At 40.6% G+C, this 20,586-nt stretch overlaps 1 protein-coding gene across 1 annotated transcript; it reads right to left on the minus strand.

The window, feature by feature from the left end:
• Nucleotides 1–18,893: 18,893 nt before the first annotated feature.
• LOC138909295 (uncharacterized) lies at nucleotides 18,894–19,519 on the minus strand. The gene is made up of 2 exons (XM_070200479.1): nucleotides 19,215–19,519; nucleotides 18,894–19,107 (listed from the first exon to the last, which is right to left on the minus strand). Exons 1-2 carry the CDS (start codon nucleotides 19,517–19,519, stop codon nucleotides 18,894–18,896), a joined length of 519 nt encoding a protein of 172 aa, XP_070056580.1.
• Between the last annotated feature and the right edge of the window lie 1,067 nt (nucleotides 19,520–20,586).

The following is a 20,586-nucleotide window of genomic DNA, read 5'->3' on the forward strand; positions in this document are numbered from 1 at the left end:
GTGTCTGCAGTTCTCATATAAATGGCTCAATTAGAGTTCAATATTCCTCAGAGAGACATTAATAAATTAGAAATGAGAATCACTTATGTAAAGAACTTTCAGAGAGCTTAATTATCGCGATTTCAGTTTCATCATCAATAATTTTCTTGTTCTCGTTATGAGTAGTGCTGATTTTCTTGCAGAGTGACTTTGTTCACGGCAGCTCTATAACATTGGTGGCATAGAACCAAACATTAATAAGAAGCCTTAAATATATTTAGTAAATATACATATGTCTATCTCTCTATATATATGCGTGTGGGGGGTGGGGTAATATGAAAATATTTAATTACTATCGTAATCTGACTAAATAGGCAAGGGATTTTTTTTAAAAAAAAATATTAACTTTATGATATACAAAACTGAATGAATTAAATGTTGCAAATATCAAACTTTGCTTGTCATGTCACTTACATACTTATTGGAAATGAAAGAACCTACGGGAAACATTTGACTTACGTGAGAAAATAAATAAATGATATGTTGGGTTATTAGATAGATTTAAGTGATTAATTTTTTTCTTTTTATCGCACCACTTTGCATGTACCTTGACTATTTAATCTAGTATTTACTACTTCTAACCAATACAAATACTAGATAAGTTTATCAATCTACCAATCAAGACTTGGACAGATAAAAAAAATTATCTAATATTTTTTGTCACTGCAGTCCTCATGGTTCTCCTTAAACTTTAATCACTCGACCAGGGGAGTATCTATAGTTCAATGTATGGGGCACATGAACCCCATCAGGGGCGAATCTATGTAGTGGAGAGGGAGTGCCACGCCACCCGAACGCTCGGGTAAAATTTAATGTATATATTTGTATTTCACACAATAAAATGAATATAAATAAAGGGTGCCACCCATAGTAACAAAGTGACGGTAGGTGCCAATGGTCAAAGCTCTAGTTTTCAGGCCTTTAGCCCGGGATTGAAACTCATTTTGTACGTAGTCTCTCTTTTTCGTTCTTTTTGACCTTTTCTCTTATTTCTTCTTTTCTTAGTTTTTATTTTCGTCACCGTTGTATTTTCTCTCTTTGTTACAACACCAGTTTATTATTTATTTAGATTATGTATTTGCTTCCTTTTTCATTTTCTAGATCTCCTAAGTTTTGTTTGAATATAATTTTAATTATTTTCCTTTGTTATTCATCTAGTGTTATTTTTTTCTTGATGTCAATTTGGACCAAATATTTTTAGTTTGGTGATTGCGTATTTATTTATGTATCAAAATTTTGTAAGCCGTATCGAATTAATTCAAGATAGATCGAACCGAACCGAACCGAGATATTCAAAATATAATGAATCGACCAAACATCACTCTTTTTTAATATCCTTGACTGGGGGTAGTTTGGCATAAATTTAAATTGAGCGGCACCCGCAGCCATGAAATCCTGGATCCGCCTCTGGAACCCATGGTCTCTTCGCCAAATTAAGTATTTTAGATACATATGTTTTTAGAATTGATCTAATATTACCTACTTGCACCCACACTCCAAAAAAGCTAAATGGTGCACCTAGTGAATGCTAAGTTATTTACCTAGAGGGGTAAGAATCAATTTCCACTTAATACTTTTATTTTTCCTTTTTTTAATGGTGCACCCATTTAAAAATCCTAAATCCGCCTCTACACTCGACTACACTCTTGGTTGCAAGTTAAGTGATTAATTAGTGAATAAAGAAAAAGAATCCAGCTAAAAAGTAAAATAAGATTGGAAGAAAATTAAATAAGTTATACTAATTAGTGTTATTTGATGCTTAACATTGATGTTCTCGTTATAAGCAACTCTTGTGATAGTAACATTTTAGACTTTTTTTGAGAACTACTTCGTTGTTCTTTCCTAAATAAGTGCTCCATTTTAAAACTAAATATTCAGTCAAAATTCTGGACTGTTGAATAGATATGCAAATCGCATATTTGAAGGCTGCGGAATTTCTCACATCTCTATCACTTAAAAGTCTACTAAGAAAAAAACTACTCGAGAGTGTAGTCTATATCTTTTTGCAGACTTTACCAATTACTACATTTCCCATTGGCATTTGTTAGCAATAATACAACATCAGACAATATGTAGTGTTTGAATTAGATTCAAATATAGTTTGAATTCAAGATTCAAATATTTGGGTAGTTGTAATGGGATAGCATACATATATATCCTTCTCTATCTCCTCCTAAATTCAAACTCCCAAAACCTAGATATTGCATAGTGAGGAAAAAACAGATGGATATAGATAATATATGTATGTGTGTGTATATATATATATATATATATATATATATATATATATATATATATATATATGTATGTATGTATGTATAAGATAAAATATGTTAATATTAGATGATCGCATAAGGAAGTGGCATGTGGAGTCAAAGACAGAAGATAGCTGAAACCGAAGGCAACTATCCTGTCTGTTACCAGACAATATGTAGTGTTTGAATTAGATTCAAATATAGTTTGAATTCAAGATTCAAATATTTGGGTAGTTGTAATGGGATAGCATACATATATATCCTTCTCTATCTTCTCCTAAATTCAAACTCCCAAAACCTAGATATTGCATAGTGAGGAAAAAACAGATGGATATATATATATATATATATATATATATATATATATATATATATATATATATATATATGTATAAGATAAAATATGTTAATATTAGATGATCGCATAAGGAAGTGGCATGTGGAGTCGAAGACAGAAGATAGCTGAAACCGAAGGCAACTATCCTGTCTGTTACCAGAGGGAATGATACTCATAAAGATGAAATAAATGCTTGCCACCCGATAGCATCTAATGAAGAATATTCTACAGCATTAAGTATGTTGCCCGTTACAAAGAATATAACATTCATGCCCGCCGTTATATATTCTTCAATGACCCTCATAATTGGCATTAAGAATGGCTTGATCCTAGGGCCTTGTTCCCTAGGTGCAGTTATAAATAATGAACTCTATTATCATTGTAAATGACACGATTTTTCTGGCAAACATACGCTACACACTATCCAAAGCTTAATATAATTTTATTTTCTTGCTTTTTGATATCATTGCTGTTGTGCCAGGAAGCCCTGCTCTCAGAATCACTATTTTTTTTTATTTCGTCTCTATCTTAAGGCTCAGTACTATATTTTTTAAATCTAATTCATCGATTACTTCAGTATCAAATTAATTCACTTGTCAAGACACCACGTATAAATTCAACTGTACCATTTTACGGGTAAGCAGTTTGGCGCCCATCGTGGGGCCTAGATAATTATGCAATTAAGTTGGTCCTTGCCTCTTTTACTAACGTGTTTGATTATTTGTTTTTAGCAAAAAATTATAGAAAATGGAAGATAATGGCGTTAATAACACATACAATCTTGAGGCCCAAGGAAATCAGCCTCAACATGAGGATATAATCAGTGATACCCGCAGTGAGGGGAACGAGGCCACACCGGACCACGGCAAGCAATAGCCGCGACATGTTCGGGATGCGACTCCTGATGATACGGAAGAAGAGCACGTCGTTAAAGAATTAAGGGTCCCGCATCAACAACAAGAGGCCATTCTAGGCCATATCACATGGCAATATAAAGTTATGACAGAGTTAAAACATGCATTATCGGGTGCTTCCAATAACGCGAATGGGCGAGGTCCAGTTCCTCCCGCTGCTCCCGCAAATCAAACAACGCAGAGGGTTGGCAAGAACACCCCGATGGGGGGGGGGGGGAGCGGATCCGATCCTAACAACAAGAGCGATTTCTTCAAAAGCGAACTCATACGGTTTATGAGGGAAGTGAACGCCTGCATGGACCAAATCCCGGGCGCACCACCGGTGCTGAAAGGATCGGACTCAAAGAAGTACACTCAATTGCGATGCTTTTTGGAAGTTGAAAGAAAGCTTGCTCGAGTTCCAAGAGACGACTTGGGCGGATGTTCACAATCGGTACGAATCAAAGATTAAGATTGAGGATGATCAGCTTGGCTTCCCAGCATCGGTTAAAGGTCGGGAGAAGAATACAAAGAAATCAAAAGACGGTTTCGACACAGATATGAACGAGACGAAGGACGCGATAGAGGTTTCTGGTCGGCAGACAGGTTCGTTACCGATAGAAGATCTGATTGCGGCCGGAACAACAGATCATTATAGGACAAGGAAACGTCAGGTTCTCGAGATCCTTCCTACCCCAGACTATCAGAATACAACTTCAACGTCAGTGTAGTAGAGTTGGTATCAGCTATGAGGAACATTAAAGAAGCACGGTTCACGAAGCCAACGAGATCTGATCCCAGCCAGAGGGATCCTAAATTATAGTGTGAATACCACGGGACGAACGGTCACCGGACCGGGGACTGCCGACATATGCGCTAAGAGGTGGCGACACTGATAAAGAATGGCCATCTCAGGGAATTCTTAAGTGACCAGGCCAAAAATAATTATGATTGCAATCGTGACAACACAGAGCCCTCAAAAGTAGGAGACGATCCCCCGCGCCTGAAAATCAACATGATTTTCGGGGGGAGGGGGTGGGGGGAACAAGATTAACGGGGTTACCTTCTCGGCAACAAAAAAGATAAAGGTATCGGTAACCCACAGTAAGAGACTCTAGGAAGTCGCTGAAGATGACATCACTTACACGGGGGACGACACAGATGGATTGTTGCTACCGCACAATGACGCATTGGTAATTTCTTTAAATGTATTAGATTTTAAAATCAAACGTGTTTTGGTAGATCTAGGGAGTTCGGCCAATATTATATAATTGAGGGTATTAGAACAAACAAAACTTACCGGAAGCATCATTCCGGCCCCAAAACTCCTCGTCGGGTTTAACCTTGCAAGCGTGACAACCCGATGAGAGATCTTGTTGCCCATAAATGCCGAGGGGGTGATGAAGACGACCTTTTTCGAGGTGGTAGATGGTGATATGGGCTACAACATTATCCTGGGAAGACCGTGATTGCACGAGATGAAAGTTGTACTATCGAGTATCATCAGTTACTGAAATTCCTATCTCCCGAGGGGATTAAACACATAAAAGGCGATCAACCGGCGATAAGGGAGATGAATGCGATTTTGGTCTCCAACAGCAAAGGGAAGTAGCATGCGGTATAGCAATTACAAGAACCGGCTCCTGCTCCTGAATCAAGTGAAGTCAACCAGGGGAAAGAGGCATCGGAACCTTATCAGGTGCCAAGATATTTCTAGGTACCAAAAGAGACGGCTGCAAAGAATTCCACAATAGAAGAGCATGAGCAAGTCGTATTGTTCGAAATGTTCTTGAAGAGGAAATTCCACTTGAGGACAGGACTGCACCCCGAGCTCAGGTATGGGTTTATTAAATTTCTTAAATTTAATGCCGATTGTTTTGTATGGTCGCATACGGATATGACAGGTATCCCGACGGAACTGGCCGTACACAAGCTAAGCTTGGATCCTAGCATCCCTCCGGTAAGACAAAATAAATGTCCTTGTGCCGAGGCCAGAAATAAATTCTTCAAAGAAGAGGTAACTTGCCTACTTGAGAGTGGTTTGATCCGAGAGGTAAAGTATCCAAACTGGCTAGCTAACATAGTAGTAGTTCCTAAGAAGAACAATAAATTTTGCATGTGCATACACTATAAGGACTTGAATAAGGCGTGCTTAAAGGACTCGTTCCCACTGCCAAAAATTGATCAAATGATTGATGCAACGGTCAAGCACGAGTTAATAAGTTTCCTCAGCACATATTGTTATAATGTGATGCCTTTCAGGCTAAAGAACGCTAGAGCCACTTATCAGCGGCTCGTAAATAAGATATTATAAAAACAGATAGGGAAAACCATAGGAGTTTATATAGACGATATGCTTGTTAAGTCTTTGAACATAGGTGATCATCTTTTTAAAACTTGCAAGAAACTTTTGACATCCTAAGGAAGCATAACATGAAGCTTAATCCCAAGAAGTGCACGTCCGGGTCCAGCTCCAGCAAGTTTCTAGGATTTTTGGTGTCACAAAATGGGATTGAGGTTAACCCCGATAAAATCAAAGCCAATGAACACATCCCGGACCAGCTATCAAGCGTAAAAGAGGTTCAAAGGCTCACAGGGAGATTGGCCACTTTGAGCATGTTTATTTCCTAGTCATCAGAGAAATGTCACCATTTCTTTGCGCTACTCAAAAAGAAGAACAACTTTGAAGGGACCCCGGAATGCCAGCAGGATTTGGGGAATTTGAAAAGGTACTTGTCAAGCCCTCCGTTACTATCAAAGTCGGAGGAAGGCGAAAAATTGTTAATCTACCTAGAAATCTCGGAGGTAGAGGTAAGCGTCGTTTTAGTCTGTGAGGATTAAGGTACACAATCTCCTATTTATTACGTTAGTAGAATTTTAACGGGAGCAGAAACTCGTTACCCGTATTTGGAGAAGTTGGCCTTAGCTCTCGTAGTCGCCGCTCGGAAGCTAAGGCCTTACTTCCAATGTCACCCGATAACTATGGTGACCACCTTTACCCTGCGGAATATCCTTCATAAGACCGAACTCTCGGGTAGGCTGGCCAAATGGGCCGTCAAAATGAGTGAATTTGACATAAAATATATACCTAGGACTGCGATTAAGTCACAAGTTTTGGCCGACTTTGTGGCCGATTTCAGTCCGAGATTGCTACCTCTGGCAACCAAAGAAGCAGTGATGGTATCAGAATCTATATCAAGAGTTTGAACCCTATTTACGGATGGAGCTTCCAATGTAAAAGAGTCCGGGATTGGCATAGTATTAACCACGCCTTCGGGAGAAACCCTAAGGAAGGCCATAAGAACGGTCCATTTGACTAACAACGAAGCAGAGTATGAAGCTTTGATTGCAGGACTCGAATTGGCCCGGGGACTAGATTCCGAGGTCATAGAGATCAAATGTGACTCTGATCATGTCCACAACACACCACTATAGGAGATATGATACGGTCATATGCAATAATATTTACCCAACTATGAGTCGGGGTCGAATTCACTAGGAGTTATGAGGGGTGTTAGGAGTATATATTTGAAGTAAGCAAATGGGTTATCTAAGATTGCACTTCCACAACAAGGTTTTGTTTTCTATTTTACTGTTACTCTAATGAATGCAAGCTAAAGAAAATAGATTATAGATAAATATTTTTGAGGTTTTTCCAATTGGATTAAAGGCCTAGGGTTGTGACTATAACCTAGGTGTTTGCCTAATGAGATAAAGATGTTTATACTTGTTTTGTTGATTGGGGTGTATTATAGCTCTCAACTCCATATTACCCACTTAATACCTCTCGGTCAAAGAGTAATTTTGCCCAATTTGGCTTTCTCAAGTCCAAATGGGTATCAACCAAAACAATTGGTAAGAGCTCAAGTCGGGTTCTTACTATCTCTAATTTGAACCCTTTAATTAGGTTAATCAATCTCTAAATTAACCCAATTCCTTGTTAGCTAAGTTATCCTAAACTAGGTCCCTCTTTCTCAAGTAGAGACTAAGTCAAATAGGCATGAATCAATATTTGCAACTATTAATTCTAAAATTAAAGCATGAACTAAGCTAAATAATCAACACCCAATCATAAAGGGTTTACATACTAGGGTTGGATCACAACCCTAGTAAAAATCTAGCTACTCATAATGGGATTTGAAGAAAATAAAGATGAAAAGCTAATTAAACTCATAATGAAAGATTAAAATGATGAAATCTAATGTTAAAATACCCAAATAAGCTAAAACTTCCTAAAATAGCAAAGAGAAACGGCTACAACAGATTTGTATGTCCAAACTTGACCTAATTTTGTGAAACTCGTCTATTCATACAATGCCAAAAATTGCAGACGAAAATTCCCCTCAAGAGGTTCTGCGGCCGCATAATTCCATGTGTAGTCCGCAGATTTGTTCTGTTGGCAGGAAGGTGAGTTCTGCGGCAGCACATTTTTAGACTGCGGCCGCGAGGCAATCTTCTGCGGCCGCACATTTATGGACTGCGGCCGCGAGGCAATCTTCTGCGGCCACACTATTCTTGTGCGGTCCGCACTTCAGAAAGGCTCCTGGACCTGGTATTTTTGTATACTCTCTGATCTTTGACTCTAAAGCCCAGTTCTGCGGTCGCACAATTCATGTGCGGTCCGCACATTGCTAAAAGTTCTGTTAGATTTTTCTTCTTGGTTTGCGGACGCAGATAGAATTATGCGGTCCGCAATTTCTTCTACGGCCACTGATGGAATTCTGAGGTCCGCAATTTCTTCTGCGGACCGCACACTTGTGCTTCTACGCCCTTTATTGCCTTGTGCTTCGGAATACTTCTTTTTAGTCGGATTTAATCTCGGGAGACCAAACTTCCAGGATTCCTGCAATTTGCACAATTTCATTAGTTTCGGGAACATAATTCAATATTTTCGTACTAAAACAAAAGGTAAAAGGTGCTAATATGTAGTCAAAATCTCCACTTATCAACTCCCCCAAACTTAAGTCTTTGTTTGTCCTCAAGCAATTAAATTAGTTCCCACCTCCAAAAGTTAAGGGTCATTTCAGCTAGTCAAAGGTGAGCCATCCACACATCAGTTGGGACCAACAATTACCCACATTACTCATGTATTATTAACAAGGCAACAAGCTAAACATTCATGCACATATAGTTCTAATGTGACATTTGAACTTAAAGAATTGACTTTACTCATCAAGGACTCTTGCTCTATCATGTAGATCATGGTGGACACCTCTATTTTCTATTTGCCTAACTCACTTAAGAAATTTAGCACTCAATCCAAAGATTTATGAAAGGTTCGGTCATCTCTCTCAAGAGAATGTCACAAGTACGGCTTCAAGTACCATAGGCTTGCCCCTCATGTAGATCGCCACTAATGTAAGATCACTCAGTTTGAAATCAAGTAAGAATTCTTTCGGGATGTAATGAAGGATTTTGGGTTAGGGTAGGATACCGTATGGGTAAGTGGTTATACCATTCATTAAGCACTCCATCTTCCATTTCTCGGCTCACACTTTGCCAATTCTTAGAGGAACTTTCTTTTCATTGGGGACTAGAGAGATTTAGCATCACTCTTTCTTGATTATTTCATTTTCCCCCCATTTTGATTTCTCCATGTTTGGGATCATTACCTCTTTTTGAATCCCTTCAACCCTTCCACTTATTCACTTTTTGCATCTTTCTTTTTGTTCTTCTCTTTTCTTGCCTTTTCTTCTCATAGAGATCATTTTTTTTCTCTTTTTGTGCCTTGATACCTTTTTCAAGTTCCTCATCTCTTCCCCAAACTTACATTTTAAGCCATTTATTTCACAAGAATGTTAAGGAAAGCTCGGGTGCCAAGAGAGGGTCGCGACCAAACGGGTAAAGGCTTGTAACATGATTATCAAATGAGAAAGGCTAGGGGGTTGACTAGGGATAATGACATTAGTTGGCAATAGAAAACTCAAATGGGCCAAGGAGAGCCTACAATCACTTCTCAAACCAAGCAAAACTTAGGATTTCGCCTTGAAACACATTCGGGAAAGTTCTAGACCCTTCGCATGGATACTTGGACTAACAACAATTCATCTCACCCCTCACGCAACCAGATTGTAAAATAGGACAGAGTCGAGGGCCCACAATGACCACATTCAAGTTTAAGTATCACTATGGTCCAATTAAACCACTCGATGATTGCCAAAGTCAACACAAGAGTAGCAAAGTCACTAACTAGAGCTATTTCTTTCAAAAACCTTGTTTCTAACCATAAGCATGTAGTTAAGTGTGTTGGTGCCAATTGAAGCATGGTTGACTCTTCGAGCATGACGTAATTAGGTATTTTTATTCATTACTACTACTATTGTTACCTAAACACAAAAAAACGGACTCATTCCCTTAAGAAGGTTGTTACGCCTTCCATTGTTGGGACGAGTCACCCGGTTCACACAACAACTACCTTTGGAAAGAACCATGGAATTAAGAAAAGCAAAGACTTATTATCTACTAAAACATAAGAAGAAGCTACTAAATCAAACAAAGAAGCTACTAAATCAAATAAAGAACTAATAAAGAAACAAAAATAAAGAAGCTAATAAGCAAAAACTACTGAAGATAAAATGAATATACATAATGAGAGAAAGAGAGAATATATAGACATAATAAGAAAAGAGAGAATAATATCAAGTTATTACATGCCAAATGTCTCAGAATGTATCAAATATAATAAATAAACTCCACCCCCCACCCCCCATAATAAAGATAAGCATTGTCCATAATGCTTAACAAAATAAGAGTAAAAAAGGGGAAAGAGTGAAGAAAACTCCATATGGCTCCTTGGACATCTCTGTGTCCCCAGCAATGTCATCGCCCCCAGGCTCAGCCAATTGAATCTCATCATCCTCAACTCTGGGTATGGCTGGGTTGGCAAACATCTGACGCACTGCCTCAGCAATGTCAGCAGCAAAGTCTAGCTCTTCAGACTGGCCAGCTGGTGCCACCGGTACATATGGTGTTGTAGGATCTGTGACAGAATGGTCTGGGTCAAGCAGCATGTCAAATGAGAGATCTCCGGCTGTAGCAAGCCTGGTCACCTATCTCTGGATCTTGTCAACTGCCTTCTTGCTACCTGGGACTTTTTGATCTTCTTTATTTCTTTTCCCAGCTCTTCGTTCACTGACCCGTGTTGTACCAAGGTAGGCATAATAATGTTCTGGTTCTCTAGGAGCTTATTCAATGTCTCTTCAACTGTAAGGGGAAAATGAGGTACCTAAACAGAAGACTCTGCTGTAACATTACTGGATAAGTCAGACAGCTTTGTAGTAACTATCTGCATTTAGTTGTTGAAGCTCGCCAATGTGTGGGAGACTCGCAGCGTAGAAAGTGGGACAATAGGCATAGGCATTGGCTTCAAAGCCGAGGTGGGATCTATGGAAGGAATTGCAGTAGGGGTTATGGATGATGGCGGAGGCATAGCTGCGGCACTGGAGGAAGGTTCTGCCGAAGTGGATGGAACATCAACTGCCTCAGCAACTACCATATTTGGCTCATCAGACTGGCCCGCGGTGGTAGGAGTCTAAACTTCTTCAGATTAGTCGCATCTATCAGTGAATACCAAGTAAAAGGCTTCTTCGGCTTCACCTTTGTGTCATAATCCCTCGGCTCTACCCTTGCATCAGTGAGATATTTTGTAATAGTGTTGGGATACGGGTAGGACGAGTCATCTTGCCGAGCAATCACTGAGATGTTGGCCGACATCACGGCACCCACATTGATAGGGTACCCGGCCATAATAGAAGCAACCAGAACTACCTGAGGAATCTGAAGGTAAGTCTCATTCTAGCTCGGGTCCAGTCTGCTGCAGACAAAGGTTTTCCACCCCTTCGCCTCGAAACGCAGAGTGCTCCGGTAGATAGGAACCCCAGCGGCACTCCGTGGTGGTGGTGGCCTTGGTGCTGCTAGAATCTCCGCTAACTAAGGTAGAGATGCGTCTCCTAATGCATAATTCTCTAAATATTCATTTGTCTCAACACCTTCGAAGCCCAAATACGTGTTGAGTGTATGCTGATTAAATCTCACGTTTAGGTTACGTACTTTAGTCACTTTTGTCCCCTTTTTGATGTGAGGCACATTGGCATAGAATTCACGGACCAGGTACTCTTTGGCGTCCACTACACTTTGAGTGAACCACATCCACCCCTTGCGTTCCCTGAACTGTCTCAACACTGTTGGGTTGTACATCTCCAAATCTTTCAACTAAAACTATCACTCAAGAGTTAGCAACCTCACTGGACACCATGTACGAAAGCTGGTGAAAGCATCCAGGTTGACAAAGCGGCTCTCCCAAAACTCTTTCTTCTTTGATCTTTCAAGACCAGCTGTTGTAGCATCTCTCCCTCTGCCATCATCGGGGATATCCTGAACTTGTGTATTATATTCTTCAGGGATAAGTGTAGTTGATGGCTCAGAAGCTTGACTAGCTCTCTCTGATTCCTCGGAAGTGCTATGAGATGAGGACGGATCGTCCCTAAGTTTGTATCTCCCTGGCGGCATTGACTGTACGGCTGACTGCTCATGAACAGAGGCTGAGTTGCCCTCTGATGCTTCCCTAGACGGGACATATAAGCTTGTGTCGGAGAGATCTGCACCTCTCCCCCTGCTGGCTGTAGCTTTCTTTGTAATTATCTTTTGTTGGCCAAGGGGCAAGTCACTCTTGCCTCGACCCCGAGAAGGTTCACCTCTCGCTTTAGATGTGTCGCCTTGTCCCCTAGATCAAACCATTATCGCTATCAAGCAAAGGTGATCATTAGTTGCAATTAAATGTTCAAACATACCTAGAAGACATACAAGTAAGATATAAACCAGAATACACAATGAGGGTACATAGCCAAAGCATGCTTACAGGAAACCAGATCCGTGGTCCACATAATTTTCTTGCGGCCGCAGATGATGACTTGCGGACCGCACAATTTGTTTTTGCGGTCGCAAAAGTCGAGCACGGTCCGCAAAATTTCACTTGCGGCCGCACCTCCGAGACCCAACAAATGCCAACTCTCTGATGATAAAGAATTGGCTGATGTGCGGCCGCAACATAATTTCTGCGGTCCGCACAATTAAACTTGCGGCCATACATTGGAGTCTCCAAGTAGGGACTCTCTGATGACAGTAAAAGTGCATTTTTGCGGTCGCAATAGGAGTTCTGTGGTCCGCACATTTTACCTTGCGGCAGAAGATCCCTTCTTCACTAATGCTGCCCTAAAATCAATTTCTGCGGACCACACAAATTCAGGTGCGGCCGCAAAATTCAAAAATTACGTACAATTCAGTTGTTTCATTCTAGGTTTTTCAATTTCGTGCACAATTTGACATTGCAATATCATAGAAGCGTGAAAATATGTTAACCCAGTCCCCATTAACCCATATAGATTTACCCCCACATGGATACACAATTGAATTCTAATGACAAATGGCCTAAAAATAACTAAAAATCTACAAATTAAAAGAAAACGATTAACAAGAAATTGAAGCATACCAGATGAATGAGTGTAATGAGTGACTGATCAAGGATGTTGTGTGTGTGGACAAATGAAATCACCAAAAAATTTCAATAGGGCACTATTTCTATGCTCAGAGAGTGAAAAGCGTAACAAATGCCCCTGTTCGTCTATTTATACTAGTTGGTTGGCTAAGGGAAAGAGGAGCGAGTGCGGCCCCACAATTTAATGTGTGGTCCACACTCTGTTACCTGGTGACCTTAACTCAGCATCTCATATGCAGTCCGCACAATTTTGTGTGTGGCTGCAGATATCATGTTGCGACCGTAGATTTCCTTTTGCGGTTGCTCATCGACCTTTTCTCTGATAGACTAAACTTCAGAGAGTTGACATTTTCAACCTTTCATTTGTGTGGTCCGTAAGATAATTGTGCGGCCGCATTGCACTTTTGTTGCAGTAACCATAAATGTGCGGTCCGCATAAATCAACAGCGGTCCGCAATCCTTGCAACACTTAGCCAGATTTCTGTCTACAATTCCTGTAAGTCACACTCAACTCTGTAGCACACTTCAAATCAAGTTAGCACAAAAACACCACCTAACTAGAAAAGAAAAAAGGAAAAGAAACCTGGGTTACCTCCCAAGAAGCGCTTGATTTAACGTCGCGGCACGACACAGAATACCATCAATTTAAATGAATGACCGCCACGACGTGGCTATCTACAACATTTCCCAAATAGTGCTTCACCCGGTGACCATTGACTCGGAATACTTCATTGTTTTTGTTCCTTAAGTCTAATGCACCAAAAGGTGTCACACCCACAATTTCAAAAGGACCACTCCATTTAGACTTTAGCTTCCCGGGAAACATCTTCAACCTTGAGTTAAACAACAATACAAGATCACCCACCTTGAACTCTTTGTTCCAAATGTATTTTTCATGAAGATATTTCATCTTTTCTTTGTACAAGAACGAACTTGCATAAGCATGGTACCGGAACTCATCCAATTCATTTAAATGTGCAACCCTCAAGTTAGCGGCTACATCCCAATCAAGATTCAACTTCTTTAGATCCCACATGACCTTGTGCTCTAGTTCTACCAAAAGATGACAAGCTTTTCCGAACACCAACCGGTATGGCGACATTCCGATAGGTGTTTTGTAAGCCGTCTGATAAGCCCGTAATGCATCATCAAGCTTCTTGGACCAATTCGTCTTATTAGCATTCACCGTTTTGGACAAGGTACTCTTTATCTCCCGGTTGAAAACTTCCACTTGCCCACTAGCTTGTGGGTGATAAGGAATCGTGATTTTGTGAGTAACACCACACTTGCTAGGCAAGGTGTCGAAAGCCTTGTTGCAGAAATGTGACCCCCATCGCTTATAATAGCACGTGGAGTACCAAACCGTGTAAAAATATTCTTCTTCAATAAAGCCACCACACTTCTCGCCTCATTGTTAGGTAAAGTAACGGCTTCAACCCAGTTGGACCCATAATCAACCACGACCAAGATGTAGGTGTTTCCATAAGAACTCACTGGAGGGCTCATGAAGTAAATACCCCACACATCGAAAATATCAATCTCCAAGATGGTTGTGAGAGGCATTTCATTCTTCTTTGAGATTCCATCGGCCCGTTGACATTCATCACATCTTTTCACTAGTTCACTTACATCCCTGTAAAGAATCGGCCAATAGAACCCGCGACTAAGCACTTTGGCTGCTGTTCTTGCTCTACCATGATGACCACCATATTGCGAAGAATGACAAGCCCCAAGAATTTTACCTTGCTCTTTTTCCATTACACATATTCTAATCACCCCATTCGTACAAATCCAGAAAAGGTATGGTTCATCCCAATAATAATCTTGACAATCCCGTTTGAGCTTCTTCCTTTGGTTGAAGAGAACTCATCCGGAATGATTCCACACACAAGAAAATTTGCTAGATCCACGAACCATGGCACACTTTTCATTGAAATAGCCAAGAGTTTCTCATCGAGGAAGGAGACATGATTTTGAGGCCATCATGCGGCCTCCCCTCCTCCTCCAAACGAGACAAGTTGTCCGCCACTTGGTTTTCACTCCATTTTCTATCTTGGATGTCAATATCAAACTCTTGCAAAAAAAGAAACCCATCTCATCAACCGATCTTTGGAGTCCTTCTTGCTCATAAGATAACAAAGTGCTGCATGAGCCGTGTGGATAATAAATTTTGCACCTGTCATGCCCCAACCTCGGGGAGCGCAACTGGCGTTCAACCGAGTGAACCCGGTCGAGCAAGCTTAGTAAACCTTTCCTACCCGACTCACTCATGATCCAAAAAGGGAATGCTTCACCATTTACAAAACAGGGGAGAGATCAGTTATATAATTATATAAACATTGCTAGTTCATTTTATTTTTTTAATTATATGCATTATGCCATAGTTAAGTTTCCAAAATACAACTCGATCCAACGACCGCCCCAACATACATACATGACCCACAAAATAAACGTCTACGGAGCCTCTAAGGATACAAAAGAGCAACATGACAATGCCGGCAACAAGGCCCCGGCTATACCTCAAAATATGAAAACTTATACAAAAGAATGACTACATGACCCCTGGGAGAAATGGGGCTCACCAAAACTCCTGTGAGGAGAGAAAGAGAGCACCACTATCTGCGATCGGCACTATCTGCGTTGGAACCACCTACATCCATTCAAAGATGTAGCGCCCTCGGCAAAAGGGATGTTAGTACTGTCGAATAGTACTAGTATGTAAGGCAAACACCAATCTCAGTAGAATGAATAGTGAAACAAAGAGAAGCTAGTCACAATAATCAATAAGTACTTCATGAAAATACAAGAAAACACCAAATAAGGATTACACAATTCCCAATTCAATCTTTTCATCTTTTTAGGTTAATAATCTTTAGTGCCAAGCCACAACTCACAATGCCACCGTGTTTTTACACGGAGTCCGGTCTCGGCCCGACCGGCTAAGCCATCCCAAGTGAGACATATCCATATCCACAATGTGAATCAATTATTCCAACACAAATGCCACCATGTGTATAGCATGGCATCCGATCTCGGCCCGATCGGCTAAGCCATCTCACTTGAGACATAACCTCTTTTAATTGTCCACTCAATTCACATTTCTTTCCCATCTCCATTACATTTCACAAACAACCTCATTTATTAAGTAGTTCTTGGCACATAGGCACATTTTACAATTCAAACTTTCCCCTTTTTATTTGTTCGAATAACATCATCATTCATGTCGATAAGTACCATCACATAAGGCATTTCACACATAAGGGAAGGAGCTTGGAAAATCATAATTACGTTCTCAAGTAGCATGATGACATGGTAACCATCTAAAATAATGAGGGAACATGAATCTTTCGATCAAATGCACTGAGGCAAACAATTCTAGTATAATCAGGTTGGAACTTACACCAATTATTTGGACACCAGGAGTTCGATTCTAAGAAGAAGAGAGTTAGCCATACATACCTCAATTGCGCTTCTTTAGACTCTACAATTATCCGGAACCCTTAGCAACCTCAATCTATTTTTGCAATATACAAATTGAACCCAAAATTAGGAAAACATTCATGGTTCTAGTTCCCTTTTCCACACTCTTTTTACCACACATGCATGCAAGATAAACAACCCTCATACCCATGGACCATCTAATTAATACCCCATTATAGCTATGTTTGAAATTAAGAGCTAGGGTGATGAAGTCTTACCCTTTTGGATGAAGAAGTTGAGTGCTCTACTTGAGTATTTCCAAGCTTTGAATGATGGATGAAGATTGATTGATGAAAATTAGTTCCTCCATCTAGAACCCTCTCTCTCTCACACTAGAAATATCAGAAATGAGCTCAAAATAGACTAAATGGGGTGTTTTAACGGAATGGGGGTCGGATTTTAAATTAAGAAAAATGGTGCCCCGACACAGGTCTGCGGTCGCATATGCGACCACATAATGGTTATGCGGTCCGCAAAGTGACCGCATAAATGGCCCTCAAGGTCCTGAACTTATGGCCTAGGTATGCGACCAATATGCGGTCCGTATACTCGTTCTACGGTCGCATAATGCACCGCAGAACTCCCTTCGCAAAAACTCAAGAGGGATTATACGATCAATATGCGGTCCGCATATCAATTATGCGGTCGCATAATCGACCGAAAAAATGACCTCAAGTTGGCCAAACTTACTGCTTCACTCTGCGGCCATTATGCGGCCGCAAAAATGCGTGCGTCTGTGAAATATTTTCCCCTCAGTCTGTAGGGTACTGTTTAATCCAAAAAGTCTGAACTTCTTTACTATAGAAGAATTTTCTACTATAGTAACGCAGGAATCTAACTTGGCACCACGAAACCCCAAGCTTTTGGTTTAAATTTTTACGGGTCCTTACAACACCCATCAAGTACGGGCGGAACTTCCCAACTGCAAACACAATGGCAAGGAGCTCTTTCTCTGTAACAGTATAGTTGACTTGGGCACTATTCATGGTCATACTAGCATAGTACACCATATGAAAATTTTTACTGATGTGTTGCCCCAAAACAGCCCCAACTGCTACGTCACTTGCATCACATATGAGTTCAAAAAGGACACTCCAATTTGGATCGGTGATGATGGGAGTAGTTGTCAACTTGAACTTCAACAATTCAAATGCTCTTATGCAATCATCATTGAAGTTGAACTTAGCATCCTTCTCAAGAAGCTTGCACAACGGGTTCACCACCTTAGAGAAATCTTTGATGAAACACCGGTAAAACCCCGCGTGGCCTAAGAAACTCCGCACACCTTTCACCAAAGTTGGAGGTGGAAGTTTAGAAGTCACCTCACTCTTTTCCTTGTCAACTTCAATTCCATTCTTTGAGATTTCGTGGCCAAGGACAATGCCTTCCTCGACCATGAAATGGCATTTCTCCCAATTAATCACCAAATTTATTTCTTCACATCTAGCCAACACTTTATCCAAATTTGCAAGGCAATCATCAAAAGAATCTCCAACCACCGAGAAGTCTTCCATGAAAACTTCAAGGTAGTCCTCCACCATGTCCGTGAAGATAGCCATCATACACCTTTGAAAAGTCGCCGGTGCATTGTACAAACCGAATGGCATCCACTTGAAGGCAAAAGTAACATAGGGACATGTAAAGGTTATTTTCTATTGACCTTCTGGAGAAATAAGAATTTGGTTATAGCCCGAATACCCATCAAGAAAGCAATAGAAAGCACGGCCGGCCAATCTATTAAGCATTTGATCTAAGAAAGGAAGTGGAAATTGATCCTTCCTTATGACTTTGTTGAGCTTGCGATAGTCCATACACACCTTTCATCCGGTCACCATTCTTGTAGGAATCAACTCATTCTTGTCATTGGTGACTACCGTCATGCTCCCTTCTTTGGGACACATTGAACCGGAGAAGTCCACAAACTATCGGAGATGGGGTAGACAATCCCGGCCTCCAACTACTTGATAATCTCCTTCTTGACAACTTTTTGCATAGCCTCATTGAATCTCCTTTGATGTTCAATAGATGGTTTCACGCCATCCTCCAACTTGATCTTATGCATGCAAAAGGTGGGGCTTATCCCCCGAATATCGGTCAATGCCCACCCAATAGCCTTCTTCCTCCTTTGTAGCACCGCCAATGTGGAATCTACCTGCACGCTAGTCAAACAAGAGGAAAGAATAACCGGTAAAGTATAATAGGGACCAAAAAATTCATACCAAAGATGTGGAGGCAATGGCTTCAACTCCAAGGTAGGAGGCTCTTCAATAGAAGGCTTTGTAGAAGGAGTTGTCCTATTTTCAAGATCCAAGGACAATATTCGGGGTACATAGTTGTACGACGCCATTCCTCACAAAGCGTTCACACATTACATGAAGCCATCCATCTCGTCATCATCAAAGTTGAGTAAGAAGGCCTCCAACATTGATTGTAGCACTTGTATCATCAACAATAATATCGGTCACCAAGTCCACAAAAGAGCACACCTCATTGCTATTTGGTTGCCGCATGGACTTACACACATGGAAACCCACTTTTTCATCACCAACCCAGAATGGAAGTTCTCCGACTTCAACATAACAAAGAGCCTTTCCCGTAACAAGGAAATGTCTTCCAAGAATAATCGATACCTCATAATTAACTTCACAATCTAGAATGACAAAATCCGCCGGAAGAATGAATTTATCAACACGAACCAAGACATATTCATTACTCACAAGGGTCTTTTCATGGTACGATCAGCCATTTGCAATCTCATAGAGGTGGGTCTTGGTTGCCCATTCCCCAAAGTCTTCAAAACCGAATAGGGTATCAAATTGAAACTTTCCTCAAGATCACAAAGAGCTTTATCAAACTCGGCACTTTCAATTGTACAAGGAATCGTGAAAGCTCTGGGATCCTCCAACTCAGGAGCCATTGAATGCACAATTGCACTCACTTTATGAGTGACTTTGATCGTTTCAAAATCCATTGACCGTTTCTTTGTCACTAGATCCTTTATGAACTTTGAATAATCGGGCATTTGCTACAAAGCTTCAACTAATGGCTCATTGATTGAGAGTCTCTTCATTATTTGAATAAACTTTTTGAATTGGTTTTCACCATTTTGCTTGGCAAGTCTGTGAGGATATGGAGGCTTAGGCAATTGTGCCTTATCCCTTTGCACTACCAGCTCCGGTATGTCAATAAAATGATCCCTAGATGGGTTTACCTCCTGTTGAGTATCTTCCACACTATCATCAATATCAATCCAGACTTCATCATTAGGTTGCACCTAATTGCTCAGGATCTCTTTTTCTTGCACCACTTGCTCATCATCCACAAATTACCTTTGACTTGAGATGGGTGCATTCCCACCTCTTCCACATCATGTAGTAACAGCCATGGCATGCCCCGTGTTGTTTTCACCCTTTGGGTTTACTACCGTGTCACGTGGTAGTGCCCCCTTAGGACGAGAATTTAGAGCTTGAGAGATTTGCCCCATTTAAACTTCTAAGTTGTGGATTGATGTATTGTGTGAGGCAAGTTGGGCATCCGAATCGACATTCTTTCCCATCATTTGCTTGAACATGTTTTCAATACGCCCCATCTTGTTGTTTGAAGAACTTGAACCATGGGAAGGATAAAAAGGCGGGTTGTTCGGTTGTTGATACATTGGGGGCCTTTGAAAGCCCGACCCCCGGTTGCTTTGATTGTTGTTCGATCCTCCTTGATTGTTACCCCCCCCCCCTTAATTTCCTTGATTATTTTCACTCCAATTTCCATGATTGTTGTTGTTATGCCAATTCCCTTGATTTTTGCCACCACTCCAATTTCCTTGGTTGTTAGAATTCCAATTGCCTTGATTGTTTTGAGGTCGCCATTGTTGTTGGTTTGGGCCTTGGAAGTTGTTTCTTTGCCCTTGAAAGTTGTTCACATATTGCACCTCCTCTTCTTGTTCATTATAAGAATCATCTTGATCAAAACCAGTATCTTCTTGCACATAATTCTTCACTCGATTTTGCACTTGTGGACCTTTAGTCCTCCTCTTGTTCACTATCATGTTCACTCCCTCCATGGCATTGACTTTCTTAGGATTTTGCACTTTAT

The sequence above is a fragment of the Nicotiana tomentosiformis genome, chromosome 4 (genome assembly GCF_000390325.3).
Source record: "Nicotiana tomentosiformis chromosome 4, ASM39032v3, whole genome shotgun sequence".
NCBI lineage: Eukaryota > Viridiplantae > Streptophyta > Magnoliopsida > Solanales > Solanaceae > Nicotiana > Nicotiana tomentosiformis.